Genomic DNA, 27,872 nt, shown 5'->3' on the forward strand with positions numbered 1-27,872 from the left:
TTCTGTATAAGCTTGGGTTCCTATGGTTTCCGTGCCTATCCCTTTTTTTATTATAAAATAAAATAAATATATATAAATTGAACTTGAGTTCTAAATACTTCTTTAGAATAATAGTGGAAAAGGATATTCCTTCAATAAATGGCTTCTTTTATTGATAAGTTATTAGAATATCATTTACTAAATAATTGTTAAAACTTAAAAATAATTGTTAAATAAAATTTGGGAATGTTTCCTTCTCAATTACCCTAAACCCTGAGTAATGAAACCACATGTCCCTAAGTTTAGTGAAAACTTTGTTTCCTACGTTCTTTTTACAAGGGTTCACGATGGATGGAAGACAAACATATCTACAAATGGAAGAAGGCAACTATTGGAATATAAAATGGTATAATAATAAATTTATTAAAATATATATATATATATATATATATATTTTTTACCAAACATGGGTTAAAATTATCCTTCCCTTTCCTTTCCTTTCCCTCTTAACTAATATTATCCTTGGCTTCCCTTCCCACCATACCAAACATACCCTTAGAATTTGGCCCCCATCCCATCGTTTCAAATTAGGGCGACCCGCTATAATAATTTCGCACAAATGGGAGTGGGCGAACTTCACGAATTCCAAAGTACTTCGTGATATAAATATCAACCAAACCCCAGTTCTTTGTTGCGTTTTCTAAAACCCCAGTTTCAAAAGTGTAAGCCCTGGCAGGCGCCATGAATTTTTTAAGGAGGGCAATCGCAGGAGGACTTGTATCTTCGTCTTCTTCTTCACCAAGGAAATGTCTACTGTTATCAATTCATCGCGTTCGTACTCTGCAACACTATTCCTACTCCTCAACGACACATTACGAACAGAAGACACAAACCGCCTTGAATCCCAAAGCCGAACCACATCAATCATCATCCTCACCATCATGGTTGAGTGGTTCTGAAATGGTTCAAAAGAAAGCGAAGGATTGGCCAAGGCCCAAAGAGATTCCGTTTCAGGCAAAGGTTGCGAATTCGGTGAGTCTGATCGGCCGTGTTCACATTCCTGTTCAGTTTCAAGTTTCCCCCGACGGCCAGTACTGGGCTGGCACCATAATCACCCAACAGGACTACGACGACAAGGGCGACAATGCTTCTGATTATCCATCTTTTTGGTACTCAATTGTCTCCACCATTCTCTAAGTTTTTGTGTTTTCTTTGTTTGTTACTTTTTACTTTCAGTTTATTTTTCTAGTTTGCTGTAGTTCATGTATATTTAATTTTTGTTAATTCACATTTATAACATATCAATGTATAGTGGGTTGTTATTTAGTTGCAGTGTGTGAATTGTTTCTGTCTCTTGGTACTTCGTGGTCAGAGGACCATATATGATTCAAATTGATGGTGCATTTTATGTTGCTGGAAAGTTGTGGCTTTTTTTGTTGGGCCAACTAATTAACGAGGTCCTGCATTAACTAGGTTCCCCTTACAATTTAATTAATACTAGCTTAGAATAATCAATAAAAAAATGACATCTCATTTGGTAATTGGCTTGAGTTTGAAATGACAAACTAGGCTGTGGCAAAAGAATTTGTTCTTCTTATAAAAACACATAAGTTAATTTTCTAGTTTCTATAAAATATATACATACATATATATATATATATATATATATATATATATATATTTTTTTTCTTTTTTTCTTTTTGTAAGCTCACTGTAATTAAAACTCCTAGGTCACACTCAAAATGCTGAATTTGGTACTAGTTTATTTGAATTTTCATGTCATACTAACTTTTGTCGATTTAATTGCTTCATTCTTTTCACAAATCAGGATTCCGTTAATATTTGAAGGTGATCTAGCGCATATTGCTTATTATCATCTGAAGAAAGAAGATTATGTTCACATTACTGGACAACTAAGTGCAGATCAACCACAGATCACTATAAGTGAAATTCAAGCACATTCCCAAAGCCGAGCACATGCCCAGGTAATGTACGGGAACATAGAATGTTTGTAAATTTGAAGTTTATAAAAAATGTGGAGATAATTGATTTTTCACCTTACAAAATAATAAACAGCTTAATTTGAATGTGATATTTTTACCGTCAAGAATGTATTAAATTATTTTTAAAACTAAATAACGTCTCTCTCTCTTTGTCTGCAACTTCTTGTTGCAGTGACCACCATCAATCTATGCAAACCCATGGAACTCTCTTTTATCTTTTGGTAAATCAAAACCAGGAAACTCTCAACAGTTCTCTCTTGAGTTTCTCTCTCTTTTGAAGAAAGCCCTTAAACCTCAAATATACCCTATTTTTCTCTCGTTGGAAGAATCTTGTCACCTGATTGATTCTTCTTGCTGGTACCGAAGTCCAGCGAGTCTTTCTTGGTGATTTTTCGGTGGTAGAGGGGAGACTAAACCCCTTTCTTGGCACCTGGAAAACAGAGTAGGTTGGGTCCTTGACACATATTCGCTATATGTGTGTGTGTGTGTGTGTTAGTATATATATGAACACGGCTTGTGAATGTCTGTGTATCGGTGAGTTTAGTCTTCTCTCTAAGAGGTCTGTTTTGACATAACATATCAATTTATTTGATTAGTGTTCTGATTGTTGGAAAGATGATTTGGAAGGGTTTTAAGTGGAATATTTGTGGGTGAATTCTATCATATTGTAGTAACAAAATATGTGCACACATATATGTGTGTGCACATATACTTTGATGCTAGGAAGAAGAATAAGTTAGAGGAGGGAGATTAAGATGAATGGCTTGCAAAATCGACATTGTTGTCAATTTATTTTAGGCAATTTGGGGGGATTCAAGTCATTTCATATGACATAAATAGGATAAAAATATCTTTTCATTGATTTCAAGGGCAAAACTGGCTTTCTGCAGGGCAGGTAAGTATAGTTATCCCATAAATTAATCAAGAGACAAATCATTGTGAACTGGTGCTTACTGTGGAAGGGGAATGGAGAGTCTGAATCATTTATTGATTCATTGTACTAAAGATATGTGGGCTCTGTTGGTCTCTCTTTTTAGCATTTAGTGTGTATTTCCTCATTGTATGATAAGTTTTTATGTTGGCGGATTGAGAAGTATGGATCTAAAGTGGTGTAGGTAACTCTATTTTGTATCTTGTGATATATTTGGAAAGAAGGAATTAGGCTGCTCTTATTGAGTAGAAGAGTCAACATTGTGTTGATTTATTTGCTTTTTTTGTGCAATTTGAAAATCTGTTGTTTTAGGTGATATCTTTGTAGAATTTTTGGAGATACAAAGGTATACAGTTTTATTATTATTATTTTTGGTTTACATCGCAGTACATGGCTGCATCCACGTTGGCGCCTTCTAGTGAAATTTTATGTAAGAAAAAAAAATGTGTGAAAAAGCTTGGAGAAATCAATTTTACTCTTTACTAGTTGACATAAAGTTGTCTAAATTGTAATGGTCAAATGAGTTAAATTGGATGAGTGTGGGGTTCTTGAGCTGTGCACGTGAGAGGAAACGTCTGTGCGGTAGCGTGGTAGCCACTTGTAGACGGGATCCTACATTGCGTTGGGAAGGTAGACTGAGATTATAAGGTAGAATTGCTCACCATATGTCAACAATGCATTTTAAAGCTGTGAGGAGGAGCCCATAGTGGACAATGTTGTTGACTATGGTGGTGGGGTTTGACACTATTTTCATATTATTTTGTTAGTTTTGTAACGAATGTAGAATTATAGAATTTTGTCGTTGTTTCTCTGCACTTTTGCAAAAATAAAGATAAAATCTGCAAATACCTAAACTAAAAATTGTATAGCAATAAGCAAGGTCGAACCACACATTCAAGATTAGATTTCCTTAACTCAAATTCAAAACCAGAATTTATGGGATGAAAAAAAAAAAAAAAAAAACTTTTAAAACTATTTGCTGATTTTTGATTTATTAAATAACTAATTAAATTAAAGGGGAAAATGTCATGGAAGAAGAAGTCACCACCATGGATCAATATAAATAAATAGTATATTTTTTCTTATATAAATTTTCCTCTAATAAATAAATCACTCCACCAGTCCAAGTAGATCTTGAAAAGATGAAGGAGAATATGGCATAAAATATATTGGATATTTCTTGAGAGACCTTCTTCTAAAATTTCTACGACTACCTCTTGATAAAGAATAAATAGTGGCAGGCATTCACCGTGTTATCATTAATTGGCAATCACGAAGAATTCTTCCTTTATTTCTCAAGTAAAATTTATTGTAAACAGTGATAGGCATTCCCCGTATTTCCACTGCACTATTTGGAAATCGTGAAAAATCCTTCCTTTAATTTTCTAGCCTCCAACCTTCATTGTGAGGTTTTTGTTATTGAGATTCATAAAAGAATACTCTCCGGAGGAATTATTATACAAGAAATAAAAGACACAAAACTAAAACATCAATTGAATGAGAAGAAATACAAAAATATATACAAGGGGAGCAAGCTCTGTTTCGCTCACTCACTTTTTTCTCTAACTCTGTTTAACCCCCTACCTCCCTACATATGTCCATATTTATAGAGTTTAGAAGGGAGGAATTAGGAAGGGAAAAAGAAAGCAATTCGAAAATCAAAATACAGGAGGGAAAATAAAAAAAATAAAATTTTCCTAAAATCTTGTTGCTTTCCAATTTGAATTGATATTTTCTGATTTGATGAAGCGCCAATTTTGAATTTGAATGGCCATGTATAAAAAATAGAGCAATTGTGCTGCGACCAAGTCTTGAACTTGAGACCTCTTGTGAAGTAGGTTATGCATTAGACCATCTCTCTTACTATGCTTCTGGCGCTCTTCTTCAGTTATAAATAATTCCCATCCTTTATGCAACCATAAATTCTCACATTTTTGCTTCTTTTTTTCTCGTTTTGGAATTTATATCTATAAAACATAAAACCTATATATAATAATATTTAAATTATTTAAAATACTAATAAAATAATGGGTTTTGTGCACCTATCATTTTGCTAATTTTAATTTAGAAGAATTAAAATAAATTGAGGGCAAAATGGTAAAAAGATGTGCAATTTAGTGACATTAGGGTTGCTAGACTGTCAAAGAAGTCGTTGTTATCATCATCATCACTTTTATCCCATATGGATTGGGTTGGCCACGTGAACTCTTTTTTTTCATTCTTTCCTATTATACACCATATTTTCTCTTAAATTGAAACTTTTTAAGTCGTTTTTAATTACTTCCTCCCACGTAAGCTTTGGTCGGCCTCTTTGTTACTTACCTTTTAATCTAACAACTCTTCCTCTTTTAATAGGTTCGTCTTTGGGTCTATGTTGAATATGATCTACTTTCCCTAATTTTATCATTTATATAGGTGCCATACCTAATGTTCCCTTCACATGTTTATTATTTATCTTATCTCTTCTAGTAATCCTTATTATCCAACGTAGCATCCTTATTTTTGCCACATGAATGTTGTAATTTTGTCTTTTTTAGTGCCCAGCACTCCGCTTAGGCACAGAGCCATGAAGGGTTGAGTGGGGGGTGAGCTTCCCCATTGATTTTTTTTCCTATTTAAATCATATTCCTAAAATTTTGTCAAAATTCTAATAATGCCCCCACTAATTTTTTTTGACAAAACCCTTTATACATGTCCCCAAAATCCACCACAATCATCTCCCTCTTTTAATTTCACAAAATCAACTTTTGAAGCTTTCACTAAACCCACAAATCTCTCTCTCTCTCTCTCTGTAACATTTTCTGTCGGAAAATTTATTTCATTCTGTATATATCGCATAGATTGTACAAACGGTTTTTAAAATAAAAAATTTAGTGAGTGATGAAGAATTTTCTCTCTTTCTCCTTGTTCTTCTCTTTCCTCTCTTTTATAGTTTTGTGCAACTTCGAATGCTAGATTTCTATCGATTCACGCTTAGTTTTAAAATATCTATTAAGTTAAAGTTCTTTTGTTTATTACGATAATACATACATATACATATACATATACATATATATATATATATATATATATATATATATATATATATTTCATATTATCACTTTTTAAGGCGGCCCCCTCTCGAATCATTTTCTAGCTCCATCGCTGACTCTGCTCCATACAGTATTGCCAGACAGCCAAAGTGATTTTTACGAAGTTTGATCCATGGGAAGGGCAAGCCTCAAGGGAGCACCGAGTAATTTACCCAAAGAAGTTCTATAAACAAATAGTAATTTTATTAAGGCAAAAACTGTGGATGATTGTTCTTAACATTGTTATTTAAGTTTCCGTTTTTCCAGTCATCTGAAAAGGGTAAAAACGAAAAGGAAAAACTGTTGCTTGGCATCCCCCCTCCCTCTCTCTCTCCCCGTGATATTACTGTTATTAATATATTCCCGATTTCCAACATATGACCGTGCAGGTTATGGTGCGTAGCGTGGACTTTGTGGAACACTCATCTAAGCTGAAGAAATCCTCTGCATCATGCCAGAAAGAAGAAAAGACTATCAGTTCTGGTAAGCGATTCTATGAGATTATCAAACTTTTTTTTTTTCCTCTTTGCAGCCTTGTGAAAAATCATAAAGTTCAGCTTAGTTGGAAGGTAACCTATGGAAGCCTTAGAACTTTTGTCCATCCCCGAAGTTTTCGTAGTAAGATTACAGGATTCATTCATTTAAAACTACAAGAGCAGTGAAATATATAGCACATCCGAGAGTTGTTGTAGACAATTTCAATGTATGAAACAAATGCTAGCGCACTATGGAATAAAACAAGAAATAATGTCTATCTTTTGTGATAACAGTCGTGCAACTAATATTTCCATGAGCCTGGTGTTATACTCTAGAACTAAATATATATGTATTAGACATTATTTTATATGTTTACTAGTGGAGCATAATTTTATTAATCTTGAAAAAACTACACACTGACAATCAATTTGTGGATATCTTAAGTAAATCATTAGACCAAACTAGGTTTGAATACCTTAGGAAGACTATTGGGTAACTTGGGATAAATGATTTCTTCTTCTTCTTTTTTTTTTCCCCCTTTTCTTGCGTGTGTGTGTTTGTTTATATATATCATAATCATCCTTGCCTTAATCCCATATGAAAGGGGTCGGCAAATATTGTTAGCCAATGCACAAGGCTCTCGTCATTGCGGGTGTTTAAGCAGGGTCAGATGTACGCAACCTTACCTTCTTGTAGAGAGGCTTTTTCCTTTGTTTATAACTTTATATATATAGTAGTATAGATTATATGTTTTGTTTTTGTTCCATGCACAAATGGGTCTTTTGAGTTGTTGAATTACACGTTGAAATTGAATCTACAATACAAAATACACATTTAATTTGAAAAAAATTGTTGAAATTATCTTTTGAAGTTAAGTTGATACTTAGTTGATTTACTTCTCTTCTATTACCATTTTGATTTAGTGGAGTTTTAGTTGTTTATGCACCTGATCACAGTGAAATACAACTATTTTTATTTATTTTAAGACATTTGGTTGGTACCTTGGTAATTGTGGAAGTTAAGATGGAATATGTATGACATGACCAGGAAAAAATAAAAAATATGCGGGCCTGTATGGCGTTGCTGTTGTAATGAAAAAACTAAACAAAACGTTTATATTAATACAATTGTCATTAAATTTCTTTTAGTAAAAGCATGTTAAGTGTTTGGTGATTCTACAAAAAGTAGTTTCACAATTAAATTACTTTTTAATTTGTTTGTTGACAATATTGTTAAAGCAATTCTATTATTAATTATATAGTAATGCTCTTTGATGGAATGCTTTTTTTTTATTATTTTTATTATATATATATATATATATATATATATATATATATATATTGATAATAGCAGGACTTTTTTTTTTGATAAGTAAGATAATAGCAGGACTTTATAAAAAATGAAATAAAATTGTCTTTATAAAAAATAAAAGGGATGAAATTGTCTAATAAAAAAAGGTTACCTAAAATATCGACCCTATACTCAAAATGCAGTTTTAAAATATCTAAATTTTAGCTTCATTCAAAAGGTATAGTGAGCTATAATTATTTTATGATTTAAAAATGCTTTTTTGGTTATCAAACACATTTAGGGCCTGTTTACAAAAACAAAGCTTTAAAATACAAGCACTTTTAAATGGTTCCACAACAATCTCGTACGGGCTATATATATATATATATAGCATTAGCGGGACAAATAGTGTTTATGCATGGCCAATTTTGAAATGGGCTATCTATGGGATTTATCTGAAGCTACCAAAACAGGAGGAAAGTAAAAAAGGTATCAAAAGTTAATAATATTGTCTTAGGAAAGAGCTGACTTCCTATTAGCATAAAGCCATCAAAGTTTGACAAATTTATTAGAGAGAAATTCAAAGGAGTTGGTCAAAGATCTTACTCGTGTCCTCTGATTTGTTCCTGTTTAGGGTTTTTTACTTGAAAATCTGGTGTGTACTCTATTTATTTTATGTTCTATGTGTTTGTGTGCATATATTGATCTATGAAATCAAACTACTGCTACAACAACAACCAAGGCTTTTTCCCAACTACTCGGGGATCTATGAAATCAAACTGATTAACTAAAAATCAAACAAGGAATAATGGTAATTTTAAAGGTTAGTTACTTTCAAAATAATTTTTGGAAGACCGATCAGAACCTTGGGTAATATGGTTGTCAGATTTCACATCCCAAACTTTCTGCCCCCATCCCAAATAAACAGAACTTTTTGAATTAATGAGACACTTTAGTTTTTTATTTCTTCATGCACGCCCAATTTGTTGATCATTCCCTGGTACACAATTTCTTGTGTGACTTCTGGTGTTCTACAGTTTCCGTTGTTTCCACAGATAATAATATTGTTGTCACTAGTCATAGATTTTAGAGTGACTTCTTTCTATATACGTACATATATAATATATATATACCTCTATATTCTCTTCCAGCTAGTATGTCAAAGGATGGAGACTCCGCATTGAGCTCTTGGAGAGACCTTGTCACAAATCCAGCAAGATGGTGGGATCACCGTGAAAATAAGATCAATGGGTTGGTTAGTACCTCGCTCCTGATATTTGTTATACGCTGCATGAATTTTGTAGAAGAAATTTACTCTTCTCTTGTTTGCTTTCTAGGTGAAACCAAAATATAACAAATATCAGGAGCAAGGTACTAACAAACCGTGAAAATAAGATCAATGGGGTGGTTAGTACCTCGCTCCTGATATTTGTTATATGCCGCATGGATTTTGTAGAAGAAATTTACTCTTCTCTTGTTTGCTTTCTAGGTGAAACCAAAACATCCAGATTTTAAACATAAGGATAGTGGTCTCGCACTCTGGATTAACATGGCTCCAAAATGGGTCCAGACAGATCTTAAAGGATTAAAGTTTGATGTTCAACCTCATGGAATGAAACAAGTAAAAGAGGGTAGAGGTGAGTATTAAGTATGATTAAATTCTCCTTCCATTAGTAGGTTGGCATTACTTGTAACATGAGTTAGTGTTTTAACTTGGAAGTCTGTGCACCCAAATGACCACTTGTTTTGCTCATTGTTGCCGATTGTCTCAGAACTGTTGTAGAATATTGTTAAAATATTCTGATATTGTATCAGAATCTTGGTGTGAAGATTGTCTAGAATAGATCTAACGCATATTAGTGTTGCAATAGTCACATAAATTCACGCCGTTGGCAAATTCTTGTTAGAACTCCATGTTACACTTGACAAGTTGACACTGAATTTTCTCAACCTGTTTGTTGTATGTACTGATAGCAACATGTACGGCTGGTCTTTCTGCATTCTTGGATTTGAGTGAGATTTCCTCAGCTCTTTATGTACTAACAAAATAGTATGAGATTTCCTCAGCTCTTTATGTACTAACAAGATAGTATAACAGTAGGCTTTATCTAATGTGGCACAAACAAACTGCATCAAAATTCAATTGTATTTTTAATGTACTTTTATAGATGAGGCAGACGTAAACAAACTGAAGCACATTGAATTTTGGCTGATGCGAAGATATGTTTTGACTTGTTGTTTTGCTTGCGGGTCTTGGATCCTGTTTAATATTCTCTTGTAGCCCGATATATAAGGGTTTTTAGGGTTCAGAGTGGGATAGAGTGATTTTCTAAAAATCGCAAGAAAGAGAGTGAAAGCGAGAGGTAAGGTTTGGGGGTTGAAATTTGAAACTTGTAATCTCATGATTTTCGCGTAGTGAAATCTTTCGCTGGATCTTCGCCATGGACGTAAGCATTACTTCCCGTGTAAGAAGGGAAAGGAAAAATCTTTTGAAGGCAATAGTGGCTGTTGCAAAGGGTAATGATTCAGATGGTGGTAGCATTCTCATGATTTCTGTCGGCGGCTAGCGATGAGTGGATTCTTGATTCGGGTTTCTCGTATCACATTTGTCCGAACAGGGATTGGTTTACCTCTTATTTTCCATTGATGGAGGGGAAGTCTTGATAGGGAATAATGTGTCGTGCAAGGTTGTAGGTATCGGTACATTTCAAATCAAGATGTATGGTGGCATAGTGAGGACAATGATTGATGTCACGCATGTACCATAATCGAAAAAGATTTTGATTTCCTTGGGTACGCTGGATTCCATCGGGTGCAGTTACAAGTCTGGATATGAAGTCATTTGGGTTTAAAAGGTGCTCTTGTGGTAATAATTGGATTGAAGCAGGATGGTTTATATGCGTTGCAGGGTAGCACAGTCATAGGTTCAGTTGCAGTATTGTTCTCAGATTTGAATTCTGATACTACTAGATTGTGGCATATATGGCTTGGCATATGAGTGAGGTGATGGATGTTCTGAGTAATCAGGGTTTGCTTAGTGGTCAAAAAACTAGGAAGCTGGATTTCTGCGAGGATTGTGTTTTCGGGAAACAGTGCAGAATGAAGCTCAGCATGGGAATTCACAGGCCCAAGGGTACAATGGATTATATCCATTCTGATTTTTGGTGTCCGTCTCGGGTTGCTTCACATGGTGGTGTTAGATTTATGATGACGCTGATTGATGGTTGTATCAGGAAGTTTGGGTTGATATTTTGAAGCACAAGAATGAGGATTTTGTCACATTCAAGCAGTGGAAGACCTTGATTAAGAAGCAGACTGGAAAACAAATCAAGCGTTTTGAGGACAGACAACGACTTAGAATTTAGTGAGTTTTGCAACACTCATGGGCAGTGTTATTAAAGGCCCAAGGCGCTAGAGCTCCTTTGGAGCCTAGGCGCGAGGCACACGGCGAGGCGCGCGCCTGAGTGAAGTGAGGTGCACAATTGAAAATTGAAATTACCATAATAACATTCATATCTCATAAGTCATATCAATATTCTAAAAATTAATATCAAATATAAAAAAGTAAATCTATCAACTATACAAGCTTCCAACAACCATAAAACAAAGCACAAATTTGTTTTCTTGAAAGGCAAAGCAAAATGTGTTTTTTTGAATGGCAAAACAAATCACAAAAAGAAATAAATATGTTAACAAAAAAAAAAAAAAAAAAGTGTTAACAAGAAAAAAGAAGAAGCAAAAAACAGAGCCAAAAAAAAAAAAAAAAGACATGAGAGAGAAGAGAACTAGACGAAGAGAGAAATGTAAACAAAGATAAGAAGAGAGGAGAGATCTAGTGGAGAAGAGAGAAAAAGAAAGAAAGAACTGATGTGTCTTCGTCGTTCATCTCTGCAACTAAGGCTTCGTCTTCGTCTCACAATCTCACTCTATTGCTGTTCGATTAACACTTTGACTCTTGGGCTTTCTTATTTTTTTATTCTTTTGAACAAAAGTTCCTTTTATCGTATGCATGGCCTTTTTTTTTTTTTTTGTTTGTTAAGTTGCCAAAAGTATCCTTTTTGGCTTAAGAAATAGAACACTCGTATTTTTTTAAACAAATATCAACGAGGCGTGCCTCACAAACAGGACGAGGCGCAACCGAGACGCGCGCCTAGTAAACATCAGTGAGCCTGAGATAACAACAGGCACTAAACCTGTGCCTCAAGCCTAGACGTGAGCCTAGGCGAGCCTTTAACAACAATGCTCGTGGGATTGTGAGACACCTCATAGTGAGGAAAACTTCACAGCAGAATGGAGTTGCAGAACAATGAACAAAACATTGTTGGAGAGAGCACGATGTATGTTGTCCATTGCTAGGTTAGGCAAAGTGTTTTGGGCTGAAGTTGTTTCTATAACCTATTTCCTAGTGAATCGGTCTCCATTGACTGTTATTGACTGAAAGACTCCAGAGGAGGTATGATTTAGTTCTCATGCTAGAACCGAGGCCAAAGAAATGCATATTTCTTGGTTATGAGCCCTGGGGTCAAGGGATACAGATTGTGGTGCCCAAATGCTTCGGGAAAGAAGATTCTTGTTAGTAGTGACGTGACCTTTCATGAGTGTGCGATGCTTACTCCGCAGAAGGAAGTAGTTGATTCAGCGAGAGCTCAGGGTGTCAGTGAGTAGGTGAACTATGTAGAGGTTCAATTAGAGGATGTTCCTGAACGGTTGAATGATGAGCATGTGCAGTTTCGGACTGATGAAGATGCATAACTGCAGCAGAATAGTTTAGCTAGAGACAATTCAAGGAGGGAGATTAAGCCACCTCAAAAGTATGAGATTTCACATGCTGATTCGGTTGCTTATGCATTTAGTTTGGCACAGAGTATTGATGAGTAGGTACCGCATACTTATCACGAGGCCTTCACGGGTGGAGAATTAGCACAGTGGTCTTTTGTCGTGAGTGAGGAGATTGAGTCTCTTCATTAGAACCAAACTTGGGAGCTAGTTGAAAAGCTTAAGGGCTAGAAGATTGTAGGCTGTAAATGGGTCTTTAAAAATCTGGTGTCTGCTCTATTTATTTTATGTTCTATGTGGTTGTGTGCATATATTGATCTATGAAATCAAACTACTATTACTACACCACCCAAGCCTTTTTCCCAATTACTTGGGGATCTGTGAAGTCTAACTGATTAACTAAAAATCAAACAAGGAATAATGGTAATTTTAATGGCTAGTTACTTTCAAAATATTTTTTGGAAGACTGATCAGAGCCTTGGGTAATATGGTTGTCAGATTTCACATCCCAAACTTTCTGCCACCATTAGCCTTCAAATGCAGACCATGCTTTGCACACCTGAGTGGAGCTGCATAGAGGCCTCAAAGAAAGTATCTGCAATTACATGATTAGCTCAATATATGCGGCATCAAAGTGGCATGTTCCTATCGCATCCCGCCGAGGTGGAACGTGGCGTTTTGCACAGTGCGTGAATGTTGTGGTTGGGCTGGTATTCTCTAGGCTGTACTAGGCTAGTTACTTTCTTGGTGTTCTATATATGCACCTGAATTTAGTTGTGCTAAGCAATTATTTGATGTCTAAGGTTAAAAATGATAAACAAGTAAACAGAACATTTTGAATTAATAAGATACTCGTGTTTTTATTTCTTCATGCCGACCCAATTTGGTGATCATTTCCTTGAACACAATTTCTTGTGTGACTTCTGGTAGTCTACAGTTTCTGTTGTTACCACTGATTATTATATTGTTGACACTAGTCAGAGATTTTAGAGTGACTTCTTTCTATATGCGTACATATATATATATATATGTCTGTATATTCTCTTCCAGCTAGTATGTCAGAAAAAGGAGACCCTGCATTGAGCTCTTGGAGTGAGCTCCTCAAAAATCCAGAAAGATGGTGGGATCACCGTCAAAATAAGCTCAATGGGTTGGTGAGTACCTCGCTCCTGATATTTGTTATATGCCGCATGGATTTTGTAGATGAAATTTACTCTTCCCTTGTTTGCTTTCTAGGTGAAACCAAACTATCCAGATTTTAAACACAAGGATAGTGGTCTCGCACTCTGGATTGACAGGGCTCCAAAATGGTTCCTTACAAAACTTGAAGGATTGGAGTTTGATGTTCAACCTCCTGGAATGAAACAAGTAAAAGGGAGTAGAGGTGAGTATTAAGTATGATGAAATTCTCATTCCATTAGTAGGTTGACATTACTTGTAACATGAATTACTGTTTTAACTTGGAAGTCAGTGCACCCAAATGACCACCTGTTGAGCACATTGTTACCGATTGTCTCAGAACTGTCGTAGAATATTGTCGAAACATTCTGATATTGTATCAGAAACTTGGCGTGAAGATTGCGTAGAATAGATCTACCACATATTAGTGTTACAATAGTCACATAAATTCTTGCCTTTGGCAAATTTTTGTTAGAACCCCATGTTACTGTTGAGAAGTTGACACTAAATTTTCTCAACCTGTTTGTTGTATGTACTAATAGCAACATGTACGGCTGGGCTTTCTGCATTCTTCAATTTGAATGAGATTTCCTCAGCTCTTTATGTATTATAATAATATGACAGTAGGCTTTATCTAATGTGGAACAAATGAAATGCGTCGAAGTTCAATTGTATTTTTGATGTACTTTGTATAGATGTGGCAGAAGTAAACGAGATGAAGCACATTGAATTTTTGCTGATGTGAAGATATTTTAGATCTTTAGCCCTTGTCCAAATCAGAGTTCTCATGGGAGTTGCAGTATACTTCACGTAAATAAAGCATGAAGTCGCTGATTTTGCAACCTTAACAGTTTTTTCCCTCTCAGAGAGAAACTTATGAGTTTATGTTGGATGGAAAATAAACTTAAGACTTCTTTATTTCTGAATTCCTGGTTTAACCAGCATATATTTGAAGGTTCTAGTTTACAATGGGTGAATAATATAGTAAAGTGAAAGCAAGAGAAAAAGGGAGATGAATCTTGAAAACTGCGGGTATTGCTGACAAGTAGTTATATAGTGGGTTATGATTGTGGGCACCTTGTAAATTTAGGGTTCAAAAAGGTGAAGAAAATAATTGTTGTTACAGGTCTTTATAAATGGCCATTACCCGGCATGGGATGTTTGGGTGGGAATAAATGAGATAGACCTGACCTTTGCATTTTCTTTACACAAAAGTGATTGCTCTCAAACTCGAAGCAGTGTCCTCAGGCTTATTAGTCTGGCTTGTACCATTGCACCAAATGGTAAAGAGCAAAAGCACAGCAAAATCACCTATATAGGAATATAATTTTTTTTTGGGGAGGATAAGTACGATTGTGTTAGAAAGCGTTCAAATAGGGAACGTGCCCCGCAAAAACAAAAGAAGAGCTGATTAGGGCCCCTAATCTCTCAGTATGTCTTAAAAATCAACCATATTTACTACCAAGGATTTGCAATTCAACCTAGCAACCCAACAAAAAAGAGAACTAAGAAAAGAAAAGTTCTGCTGCCCAATTGGAAGCTCCTCACCGTCAAAGGATCTCCTCTTGTGTTTTCGTGGGCTGGGGAGTTCACTATACAACCTCTCCAAGCCTCAATCAAACCTATCGAAGTCTGAGGCATATCGCGATGGACCCCGAACAAAGCCAAAAGCAAACCCCAAATGGCCCTAACAACCTGACAATGCAGCAGAAGATAATCAACCGTCTCTTCACCCCTCTTGCACATACTGCACCAGTTGACACTAATTTGTCTCCTCCTCCAATTGTCAAGGGTCAAAATTTTCCCCATAAGAGCGGTCATCCAACAAAAGAAAGCCACCTTTAGGGGGGCCTTGGTGTGCCGCACTGCCTTCCTGGGGAAAGCTGCAGCCGGATCATCTAAAAGCTCTCTATAGAAGGAGCAAACATTGAACCTCCCTTGAGAAGATAGAATCCATACCAAGGAATCAGCCTCACCCACAACAACCTCCTGGCGGTACAACAGAGTCAAAAGCTTGAAAACATCTCCCATCTCCCATCTCCCATCTCCCAATCCAACAAATGCCTCACAAAGCACACATCCCAAGTTGTCTTCTCACTATCAAGGTGATAACGATTGACAACCAGAGCATGCCTATCCGTAGCAATCCTGACGAGCCTGGAAAACACTGTCCTCCCAAATCCCAATAACGGATAAATGTGCCCCCTAAACCCTGAATCTGATTTGTTTAGAAAATTCATCCCACACCTTCCTGATGAATTTCAAACACCCACCCCAGCTGGGATCCTCACCTTGAGAATCATTGAGTCTCCAAAGCCACTTCCCGAAAGAGCCTTATTAAAAGGCTCCAATCTCCGGATCCCCAGACCACCTAACTGAATCGGCATGTAGACATGCTCCCAATGGACAAAGATGAACTCCTTCCCCAAACCACCCCAAAGAAGGTTCTACTGGAGCCTCTCTATCCTCATTGCCATAGAGGAAGGAATCTGAAAAAAGAAAGAAAATAGGAAGTCTCAATAACAAACTCTTCAAAAGGGTAATCTTCCCACCCTTCAAAAGATGTTGCTTCTTCCACTCCGGCAACTTTCTTTCTACTCTTAACAATTGGGTCCCAACCACCTACAATCCTCGACAATGTTCCTAGGGGCAGCCCCAAGTAAGAAATGGGGATGTGTCCAACACCGCATCCCAGAATATCTGCCAAAAGGGAGATATCCACAACCTCTCACACTGGAACCAACACGCTTTTCCCGATATTGAATTTCGGGCTTGAGACAACCTGAAAGCATACCAGGACACAATGCAAATACCTCATCCGAGACTCATCTGCATCACAAACATTAAGGTATCGTCGGCAAACAATAAGTGGGATATCTCCTACTGATTGGATGGGTCTCTACCCACGCTGAAGCCTCTAATAAATTTCAAATCCACTGCCCTCCTCATTAACCTTTTGAGAGCCTCCATCACAATGATGAACAAAAAAGGGGAAAGTGGGTCTCCCTGTCTCGAACAACACAAATTCCTAAAGAAACCAGTCGGAGAATCGTTCACTAGAACTGAGAAAATACAAAACTCAATCCATTTCCTCCACATCTCCTCAAACCCCATCCTCTCCAACATGTAAAGCAAAAGCCTTAATCTGGCATCCACACACTCGCTGGCAATAAGCGAATCTAGAATCTGTCGACCCCCGACAAAGGCATCCTGGGATTCTGAGATAATCTTATCCATAACACTCCTCAGCCTCAAGGCTAGAACCTTAGCTATTAGTTTGTTAAAACAGCCCACGAAACTGATAAGTCTAAAGTCCCTAACATCTGACAACACTTCCCCCTTCTTGGGGATAAGGGCAATAATGAAGCATTCAAACTTATTTCAAAACGGCCCTGAGAATGAAAGAATGAAAAGTGTCCATCACCCCTTTCCTAACCACCTCCCAATGATGAAGAAGGAAGCACATAGAAAATCCATCCGGTCCAGGAGCTTTGTCACCATTGCAGTTTTTCAGAGTTTTCTCAAAGGCAGTGCATAGAAAATCCATACGGTCTGTTGTGAGATTTAGGGCGTGTATTTATGCATCTCCAGGCTAAGATTTCCATTTTAATTCTCTCTTGGCCCTCCAAGTTCTTTCATTTTAATATTGAGGAGGTTTTTGGATTTCTTTGGGGTGTTTCCACACTTAAGGAAGGAACTTTTGGGGATCTGAAGCAAATGTGGAAATCAGAATCCAAACCATGAAATCCTGAAATGAGTTGTCATGGGCTCTTGAAGGCTTAAAGTCCAAATGTCTACTTATCAAAAAAAAAAAACAAAAAAAGTCCAAATGTCTACTTATCAAAAAAAAAAAAGTCCAAATGTCACCTTAAGGTGTCCAATGGCACTCATGAGAAACCCCTTTGCTCAACAATGGACTGTTGGGTTCTTGTTGTCTTCAATTTTAAATTTTTGGATTTTTGTTTTTTTTATTTACCCAAAAATAACTTTGTCCCTCATCTAAAGTCTGATCCATTATTAGAAAGTTTAGGACTTTTGCTTTCATTTAAAATTGGTTGGGCTAAAAACATGTAGTGGTTTATGAGAGATTTTACAAAATACCATGTGTAGGTCAATTTTTGGAATTAATGATGGGAAATGTTCATTTTTCTTTGAAGGTTTGTCTTATGATACATTGTTGGAGAACTCTTTCATGTACTTCTTAATTATCAGATTTTGACTAATCAAAATCTATCAAAATCGGAGTCAAATTTTGCCTCACATGCATCCTAATAGTTTTTCCTAAGTTGGTCCATTGGTTGAATAGTAAAAAATATATATAGGGGATGTCATTGCTAGGTTAAATTAAGTCCAACCTACTTCTTGGAAACCTGATAAAAGTCTAAAGGACTTTCAACTGTTATGTAGATTTAAACTGAGTTGTATTTCTTAGAATCATTCCCGGAGATAGGCTTAAGGCTTAACTTCGTGAATGAGTGCCTATACTATCAACTATAGTTTCAAAATTTCAATCTTTAAAGCCCATCTCAACATTTTAAGGACGCCCATTTGATGTTGTCTGCTCAACTGAGCACATACAGAATATTCATTGGTTAATCCTATAACTCAAGGCCTCTAGATATGAAGTCTTAATGATATCATTTATAATATGATAATCATTGACACTACAAAGCTTTTATGTGCAAAATTATCTCTACTATGTGGAATGCAAAGTCACTCTCTTACTTTTGGAGGTAGTGATGAGACTGCTAATATAATTATTTCCTACAGGATCCATGCTAATTTTTTTCGGGCTAAGCATGCCACTTGTTTCACGATTAAAAAAGGATAAAATATATTTTTTTTCATAATTGGTGTTTGTATAAAAAAGGAAAAAGAATAATTACAGGCACACAGAGGGCATACCCTCTGAAAAGAATTGAAAGATCAATTCTTAAAATGAAAATTTCAAATCAAAGCAAATCAACAAAATTACTATCTAGAGAAATCTTGAATAGCAACATTGTAGATATCAAGAACTTCAAATAAGATTTGTCTAGCAGCATCTTGAGGAAGTCTAAATATATGACCATGCAACCTGCCATTTCTTTCTTGCCAAATGCTCCACAATGCAGCCACAAAAATTGAATAATTCATCTTATTGGTCTGTTGAGAGAACCAGTATAGCAAGTCTTCTAATGTGGAAAATAAAGAAATATCAAAATTCCAGCCCATAATATCCACAATCCATTTCCAGAAACTAATTGCATAAGAACAACCCAACAAAAAGATGGTCTCTGGTATCACACTCCTGTAGACATAAAGAACACCTTGAAGCTAATTGCACCTTCCTCCTCTGAAGATTTACCATTGTAGGAAGCCTATCTTGAAACAGAAAAACACCAAACACAGACCATCTAGGCCGAGATTTTCCCCAACAAACTTTAAACCAATCCACCTCTGGATGATTTATTCTGCAACTTTCCCAAGCTGATTTGAAAGTAAAAGGACCTCCATCCCACATATGACGATCTGCTCTTGCATAAATAATCAAAGTCTGAACATAATCCTTAATTGGCCGAAACAGAATGTCTTTGTAAAAGCTCCAAATTCCATTCACCATTGTCCAAAAGATTAGACAAAGGAGTATCCCAAGTAACCCCAGCCTTCTAACAATTCTATGACCAAATTTCTGAATCATTGTTTGGCCTTCACACCAAGGGTCTTCAAAATCTTAAAACTATTCCCAGTACCAATAGAAAAACTAATATTGAGATGCATAAGATCCCTGGAATTAATCAAGTTCTTCCAAAGAATAGAATGAGAACTTTGGAACTGCATTCCAATAAGTAGAGGAGTACCTGTTCTTGAACCATGGAACCCAAATTCTGTCTGAATTTTGCAAATAATTCCAAGCCCAAACGCACTGGGAAGTATGCTGTAAATTAAGCAATTTTCTGATACCCAGCCCTCCTTCCTTTTTAGGTCTACACATTAAATCCCAACTCATAAGATGCAATTTCTTCATATTCTCTTTGCTGCCCCACAGAAAGTCTCTACACAACTTTTGAATGTGATTTAGGACATTAACTGGCAAGGGAAAAACGCTACACCAGTATAAACAAATTGGAGTAATAACTGTCTTAATTAACTCAGCCTTCCCTGTAACTGACAGTAAATTGTTACTCCAAATAGTGAGCTGTTTTGAAATTTTGTCAATAAGCACAGTGCAATGAGCTTTCTTTAGACCTATGGAACACAAAGGTATGCCTAAATATTTCAAAGGAAGCAACTCTTCTTTGCATTGCAGCAAATCAAGTATAGTTCTTCTTCGTCTGACAGCCTTAGAAAAAATAACACTTGTCTTTTGTTAATTAATCTTCAAGCCAGAGGCCTCACCAAAGATATTAAGCAAACCTTGCAAGGATCTAGCATTTGATATGGAAGCTTTACATGTGATCAACAGGTCATCTGCAAAGAAAGTGACATGTAGTAGAACCAGCCTTCAAAGCCGTATGAGATAATTTGATCCTCCCATTAGCAACTTCAGAGTTAATGAATTGAGTGAGTTGATTTGTCACCATAGTGAAAAGAAGGGGGGAAAGAGGTCATCCTTGACACAGCCCCTTTGTAGGTTGAATAGATCTTGCAGGAGAGCCATTAAGGAGGACAGAATATCTTGTAAATGACAGAAGATTGTAGATCCACTTAATCCAATTTGAACAAAAACCAGAAGCTGTCAAAGATTTTAAAAGAAAACTCCAAGAAACTGAATCAAAGGCTTTGGAGATATCAGCTTTCAGAGCCATAATAGGATGCTTATATTTGAATTCACTGACCATTTCATGCCCCATGATAATAGCATCCTGAATTTTTCTACCTTGTATAAAGGCATTCTGCTCCAAACCAATTAATTTAGTCAAAACCAGAGAAAGCCTTACAGCCAAAATCTTAGAAATGAATTTGTAAACTAAGTTACAAAGAGCTATAGGCCTATAGTCTTTTGGCTTAACAGCATTACCTACTTTGGGAATCAAAGTAAGAAAGGAGCTACTCACCCCTGTAGGCAGATTTCCTGAACTAAAAAAGTGATGAACAGCTGCACACACTTCAGTCTCCACAATGGACCAAAAAGATTGAAAAAATCGAGCAGGAAAGCCATCTGGACCTGGAGCCTTATCAGGTTTGAAATTCATAACAACATCTTTAATTTCCTCATTAGATATAGGGGCATCCAAAACCAATTGATCTTCAGCTGATAACAAATACCTAGTTTGAATATCAAATGGACTATCAACCTCTGCACCTTGGTAAATATCTTGATAATAATCCACAAAAGTTTTACTAACCACAGATGGATCTGTAGAAACATGGCCAGTATCAGTTTCAATAGATGTAATAGCATTGAATTGTTGATGCTGTCTCAACTTAGGATAAAACAAACCAGAATATCTATCATTCTCCTTTAACCACAAAATCCTTTGACTTCTGCGCATATAGAATCTCCTGAGATGACAGCATCCTGATAGATGTCTCTAGCTTTTTGCTCTTCATTAAATAAGACATCTGTAGGGGAAGTTAAGAGGTCCACTTGTATATCTTCCAAATGCTGCTTTGATTGAATAACCTTCTCTGCAATATCTCCAACTGTAGTCTTGTTCCAATACTTTATAGCTGCCTTAAACATTTCTCAACTTTTTGAGCAATATATGAATTGGATTCCCTGAAACCTCATCATCCCAAGCTTTTTGAATCACTTCCACAATACCCTCTTGCAAACACCAGATTTTTAACATTTTGAATGGCTTAGGACCACTAGCAAATTGTTTAAAGATGTTGATAATGACCCCATAATGATCAGAAGAAGTAGAAGCTGAGTAAGACATTTTAGTACCTGTGAAAAGCTGAAGCCAAGCATCATTTGTAAAAACCCTATCAATTTTAGCTAGAATTCTTCTATCTTTTCTCTGTCTATTACACCAAGTCCACTCTCCATTAGAAGCAGTTAATTCCACCAGGCCTGCTTTCTGAAGGCTTTCATTAAAATCATCAAGGAGTATTTGAGGAACTGTATGCCCTCCCTTTTTATCAGAGTGGTATCTAGTAGCTTTCCAATCACCAACCAACCAACCAAGGACCAGTAACCATTGTAGCTTGCATAATCAAATGATCCCACAATATTCTCCTAACTGTAACATAATTTGAGGCATACACTAGAGTACAAAAAATTACCTCTCCAGTCTGGATTATATGAACTTGCAAAAGAATACTTTGATCCATTTTGAAAGCACAGCAACTGAGAACATTATCGGATCCCAACCTATCCATAACTTGCCTAAGTCATAAGAATTATAATTGTGAAGCCAATTCCAAGATTTGTTAATTTTTCTGGAAATAGAATCAAATTTAGGCCTTCTCACCCTAGTCTCTTGTAAACAGACAAAATGAGCATCATTTGATTTAATCCATTGCCTCACCTCTTTTTGCCTTCTAGGCTTATTCAAGCCTCTCACATTCCAAGAACAAATCATTTAGAATTTGGAGGATGGGAAGCACCCCCTTTACTTCTAGCTCTAGAAGTAGCCAACGACCCTGTAGTATTCTTGTTCTTAATAATAGAAGGCTTTAAATCAACTTGAGAAGCAGCCTCTTCAGAGATATTAATCACTTCTTTCTCCTTAGGATCACCACAATCATCGACTTTTGCCTTATTATACCTTGCTTTCCCTGAATTAGCAGTAGTAGAGCTACCATATTCAACCCTTTCAATCAATACAGCACACTTATCAGCCTCACTCACAGTACCTTCTTCTATTAAGGAAATATTACCCTTATGTGAAATGAGTTTGGTTTTCCCTGAGATTTTGGCAATTTCAGAATCTGCAAAATCAACCTTGCCAGAACCTCTTACAACTCCTTCATCTGTCAAATTGTTCTTCTGCTGTATTTTACCAACATCAACCCCTACTGCACTTGTAGTAAGAACAACCTTGTCATTCAGGAAGAAAAAAAAAAAAAAAAAAAAAAGAACAACCTTGTCATCCCCTTTCACAGCTCCTTCTTCTGGCAAAGAAATATTAGACTGTTGTAAATGAATTGAGGTGGGAATTGCCTTCAATTCTAAAGGATTCTCAGCCCTAGTATGAAGCTGTATTTCTTCCACCACTTCTTCTTGTGATGGAATGTGGGCAAAATTGGCCTCCAAATCCATTGTAACCGCAGCCCTAGTCTCTGATATAACCTCCACCTGATCATCTTCTTGTTCTATGGTCAATAGCTGGAAGGTGTTTGTAGTAACAAGTGGTTCAACAACATTTATCAAGGATTCCTTATGAACCATTTCTTCAAACACAATGGCTTCATCACAATTGACCAGTTTGCCTTGTTGCTTTACCGTCCACTTTTCTACAACTTTTTTAGGTTTAGCTTGTATAACATTTTGTGGACATTTTTCCTTGACGTGATCCACTCTTTGACAGAGAGTACAAATCTGAGGCTTCCATTCATATTCTAACTCAAGAACACAGTCAACCCCATGTATATCCACTGCCATTGAATCAGGAAGTTCTTCCTTTACATCGACCTCAACCATTACACGTAGATACCTTCCTTTGTCTGTATTGGATTCTGAAACATCCATGTAGATCGGCTTACCAAAGGAAGAACATATCATAGAAACCACTTGCTGTTTTCTACAATGAACTGGAAGATCGTAAATTCTCATCCACACTGGAACAGATTCCAAAACCTCCTTTACAAGATTAACATTCTTGCTCCATTTCTTAAGAATAATGGGTCGACCCTTAAATGTATGGATGCGAGATAACACCTTTATAACATCTAAATCATCATGAAATCAAACCAAAAAGAACCGTCCTTCAAGTAAACCAAAGAAAAATTCTTGGACCATCGTTTCTCCACAAATGACTTAAAAATAGTGATAGTACGGCTTCTTTCCCATCACATATCCTACAACAGAAGAAGACCAGAACTTGATTTCATCAGCAACATCATCTTCAGAGATAGAAACTTTCTTCCCATGTATATTGCTATGGTACGTTAAGTTCTTGAAATCGGATGCCGTTTCAGAGAAGAAACGACACCAAGAGGTGGTAGGGCTTGTAGTCCGGTTTAGAGAACCCACTGGCAGTAGAGGGGAGGAGGATTGGCCCTCCTCCATCCCTGTGATCGACGTCCCGGCCACCTAGGTTGAAAAACCCTAATTCGCCTTTTTTGAGAGAATAAGGGTAAAAAAGTCATGCAACTATCAAGTCACTGTGATGTAAAAAAAGGGATAAAATATCAATTATTAATATAAAATATTTGTGGTTTTGCAATGCATCAACTATATCTAACTACTTCCACCTCTCTCTCTCTCTCTCACCCAACCACCCACACACGCAAAACAAAAAAGACAACAAATTGTATGGTTGCTTGAGTTAAATCCTATGGAGTTGTTAAGAGTCCATTCTGGATTGTGTAGTGTGTGTTAGGACTTAGTGTTGGCAAATTTCGTAGAAAAGCCTTAATCAAGTTGCGATATCTTAAATATTTATTATATGGTTAATTATTTTTGTTTAATTATTTCTGTTTAATGGGTTGGTTTGGAATTAATTTAAATAATTATTCCTTTTTTTTTATAGTTGGTACTCACTAAATTGTGTAAAGATATGGTACACCTTGAAGGACAGAAATAATTTGACTAGGAATAGTGGAGGAGGAAAGCATGGAGGACATGTGTCCATCTAATGCAAAGGGATAGAAGACACGTATGGGCCAAGTCCCTATACATCTGTACTGTTTTAGGAAATGTGAAAAGAAAAGAGGGAGAGAGGAAACAAAAGAAAGAACAGAAGAGAAAAAGAGAGATCTGGCCGTGAGTTTAGAGAGGGAAAGAGAGAGAAAGGAAGAGGAGGAGAAGAAGTGGAGTGAGAAGCAAGGGAACTGTAGGATCATCACTAAACTTGTGTGTTAGGTAGGGAAATCTGACTCTTCTATTGTGGGTGCTTTTCCATTCTTGTGAAATTGATTTGATCTTTCTCTAAATTGTTCCAAACCTGATTTATTTTCTCTGCATGTTTAAAGAGGAATGTTTAGATTATTGAATTGTTGTTCATATATCTTGCATTTGATTTATAGCATTTTTCTTGAAAATTGTGTTTAAAAAATTTGGTTTTAGCTTAAAAGGTTGGATCTTTAACGGGAAAAAAATGCTTCATCTCTATGTTCTGTTTTGGGGTTTCAAACCAGGGAATGGACCATTAACTGTTTGACATAATTGTATTTAGAATTGAAATTCTACATTGATAAAATTATTGTTTTGCTGGGAATTAAACTGAGAGGATGTTGATGAATGCATTGAATCAAAAATCATAAGGCTGCGGTCCTAGGGTGAAATCCGTAAAGAGATAAGTGGGGTATGAGTTACCCAAGGGTGAAAGACCTGAAACCCGCGTGGTAGACCCTTGTTTGGGTATTGAGAGTTGGGGCCACTCTGGTGCGAAAGTTTGGCTGGTGTGTACCTCTCGGAGGACCACGATGTGTCTGATAAAATGCATTTACTGATGGAAAATTTAAGATGGAATTTAACAAGCAAGGATTTTACAATTATATAAGTCTCGTGTTTTTTTTGAACTTGTATCTCAAAGTTGTGTGTTTTCAGTTTAAAAGCCTTTTGGAATTGTTTATGTTTTGCAACAATGGTTCATTCTCTTTTATTTTACTCATGTAGCATTCGAACCCCATTATAGTAATTGTTAAGACTTCTCTACTGGGCATCGTCTCACTCCTTAATAATTTCAGGTGTTGAGATGCGCGTGTGGTGATCATCTTGGTGCTATGTGAAGATTTAAATCTTGTTGATGGAATGCTGCTTTTGATGATAATGCCCAGCTACTGGTTTACAAGGTGCCTTGTTTGTCTTATTGATGAATCAGATCTTGTGTTGCAAGTATAGGAAAAATCAGGTTATGGTACGATGCATGGTCGGATTTTACCAGTGTAGAATCTTATCTGTTTTGGGAACTCTTAAAATGTCTAGTATTTGTATGCCAATGATCTATACCATGTATGTTATGGAGAAGCCAGTTATACTTTTATTCATGTATAGTTGATGAAGTTTTTAGGTTTTTCTTAATTGTGCTTGGCATTTGAAAACTAACTTGTGAGTAAATCAAATAAACTTGTCTATTGGTGGCATATGGTTTGTCTGAACTAGAGATGATAATTGAGGTGTTGAAAAAGAAGAGTTATTGTTGCGGTTGGAATATTTTCATATTTTTACTAATTTTGTGACATCGGAAAATTATAAAAATTTCCAGATTTGAAGCTCCTTGTGTCTAGTTTCTAAAAACCTAAAAGCACTGAGATTTTATTATCACTCTAAATATTCCAGAGGACCAAATTCCGTTGACTGTTTTATTTTCAGCCTATGTTTTTTCCACTGAAGCAGGTCAATGCATTTGTTTTAGCATTTTGAGTCTAGCTTTAAAGGAATTTTGGTAGACGAGTATTGGATTTTATATGAATTTTTGAAAATTTTCTTCTAAACTTTAGCACCGCTTTTCATTTTAAAACCTTATTATTTTTTGTACTCTTTAGAAAGAGTTGAAGACAAGGCAGGTCCGGAACAACTTGAAAATCAATGCTTAGGTTTCTTTATGATTTTTAGTCACACTTGAACGTTTGTGAAACTCTTATCTTTACGAATTCAGGACTTTAATTTGAAAAAATATATTTGATTTTAATTTGGACAGGTGTAACAAGGGTCATTTTGTCCCACATCGGAATGGGTATAAATGGGTGGGTATGCAGCCTTACCTAATAGTTCGAGCTTTTGGGTAAATGGGTAAGCGCCCACCTGTTACAGTTGGTATCAGAGCCAAACCCAGTCCTTGATCCGGTGCCACGCCAAGCGCCCGGTCCGGAAGGCGTCCGGGTGAGTTCACCCGGGTAGGCAGGGTGGCCCAACCGCAACGAGGGCGTTGCGAGTTTGGGTGGGGGAGAATGTAACAAGGGTCATTTTGTCCCACATCGGAATCGGATGGGAAAGAGATTGGGTATAAATGGGTGGGTATGCAGCCTTACCTAACAGTTCGAGCTTTTAGATAAATGGGCAAGCGCCCACCTGTTACAACATGCCATTATGGATACTGTTGTTTTTGGGGGCTTTTAAAGTTAACAGTTGGTTTTTAGTTTTGAAATGGTTCTCAGTAAGATAAAAAAGTCCAAGATCGGTTCGCAGATTCCCAAAACCAGTTGTCTGGGCTCTTAAAGTTTAAACATGAGCTCCTAAAATCCAATGCCAGTTCCCAATTTGGTAGTCTGTTTAGAAGGCTGCTTTCTGATTGAATAACTCAAGTGATATTATTACCATCAAAACCATCCAAAACGTAATCAATGATTTTTCTGATGAAATTGGGGTTTTATTCTCCTATCTACTAAGCATGTTTTTATGATGTCTTCAATATAGCGAAGGGCATTGAACGATTCTTTAAGAGAGAGAATTATTGGTCTTTGGTGTTTGTGAAAAAGAGAGAGATCTTACTTTGTTGAGCCTGTTTTGCTGTGCAAAATATCAAACTTCAGACGGATAAAGTGCTCAAATTGGGTCCGCCAAAAATTAGCAATGTTGCTCTGAGTACTCACTTTTCCATGCTACAGCTTGTAGTACTGTTATTATACAAATTTTGTTGTGTATCAAATCCATGTCATAGTTCATTTACAGGGAACTAGCCTTATTGTTAGTTTTGGGTCCGCAGTAGCCATGTTATAGTGAAATGTTTGTTTGTCTTTGTTTGGGCTATTTGTGTGATAGAGTTTGTGTGTATTTCAATGAGAATAACTTGGAACATTTGTCACAAATAATCTAGATCTTTGTGAAGCTTAAGCATCAGAAAGGGACAATCATGGCTCTGTTTTATTGGCAGACCAATCCTTCCAGTTAGGTAATGAAGATTGAATCAAAAGGGTCAATTACTTTAGACACATTGCCTTTATCGAATTATAGGTCATTGTGGTAGCTTGAGGGAATATTAAACATATTCTCTCTTTGGAGTTATATTAGGGGGGTGAATTGGTTCTTAATTTAACATCTTTCAATACTTGGAGTGCTTTCAATACTATGCTCAATCAAAAACCTTGGTTTTTGGTCATAGCCAATGTTCTCGAACACAATGGATCCATCTT

General features: G+C 36.4%; 1 protein-coding gene across 1 annotated transcript; it reads left to right on the plus strand.

The window, feature by feature from the left end:
• The first annotated feature begins 569 nt into the window (after window positions 1-569).
• On the plus strand, window positions 570-25,883 carry LOC132295519 (protein OSB2, chloroplastic-like). Its single transcript, XM_059793815.1, has 8 exons — window positions 570-1,148; window positions 1,808-1,964; window positions 6,374-6,467; window positions 8,903-9,006; window positions 9,241-9,388; window positions 13,578-13,681; window positions 13,764-13,911; window positions 25,488-25,883. The coding sequence occupies exons 1-8, from the start codon at window positions 721-723 to the stop codon at window positions 25,508-25,510; spliced, it is 1,206 nt and encodes a 401-aa protein (XP_059649798.1). The 5' UTR covers window positions 570-720; the 3' UTR covers window positions 25,511-25,883.
• Window positions 25,884-27,872: the final 1,989 nt, after the last annotated feature.

This window comes from Cornus florida, unplaced genomic scaffold (genome assembly GCF_030987335.1).
Source record: "Cornus florida cultivar Cherokee Brave unplaced genomic scaffold, ASM3098733v1 CherokeeBrave_3.0.0_Hap2_Chr02, whole genome shotgun sequence".
NCBI classification, from domain to species: domain Eukaryota; kingdom Viridiplantae; phylum Streptophyta; class Magnoliopsida; order Cornales; family Cornaceae; genus Cornus; species Cornus florida.

Coding starts and splice junctions, on each gene's coding strand:
- LOC132295519 (XM_059793815.1), top strand. CDS start 721: ATGAATTTTTTAAGGAGGGCAATCGCAGGAGGACTTGTATCTTCGTCT. Junction 1,965..6,373: donor AAAGCCGAGCACATGCCCAG/GTAATGTACGGG, acceptor ATGACCGTGCAG/GTTATGGTGCGTAGCGTGGA. Junction 13,682..13,763: donor AAAATAAGCTCAATGGGTTG/GTGAGTACCTCG, acceptor TTTGCTTTCTAG/GTGAAACCAAACTATCCAGA.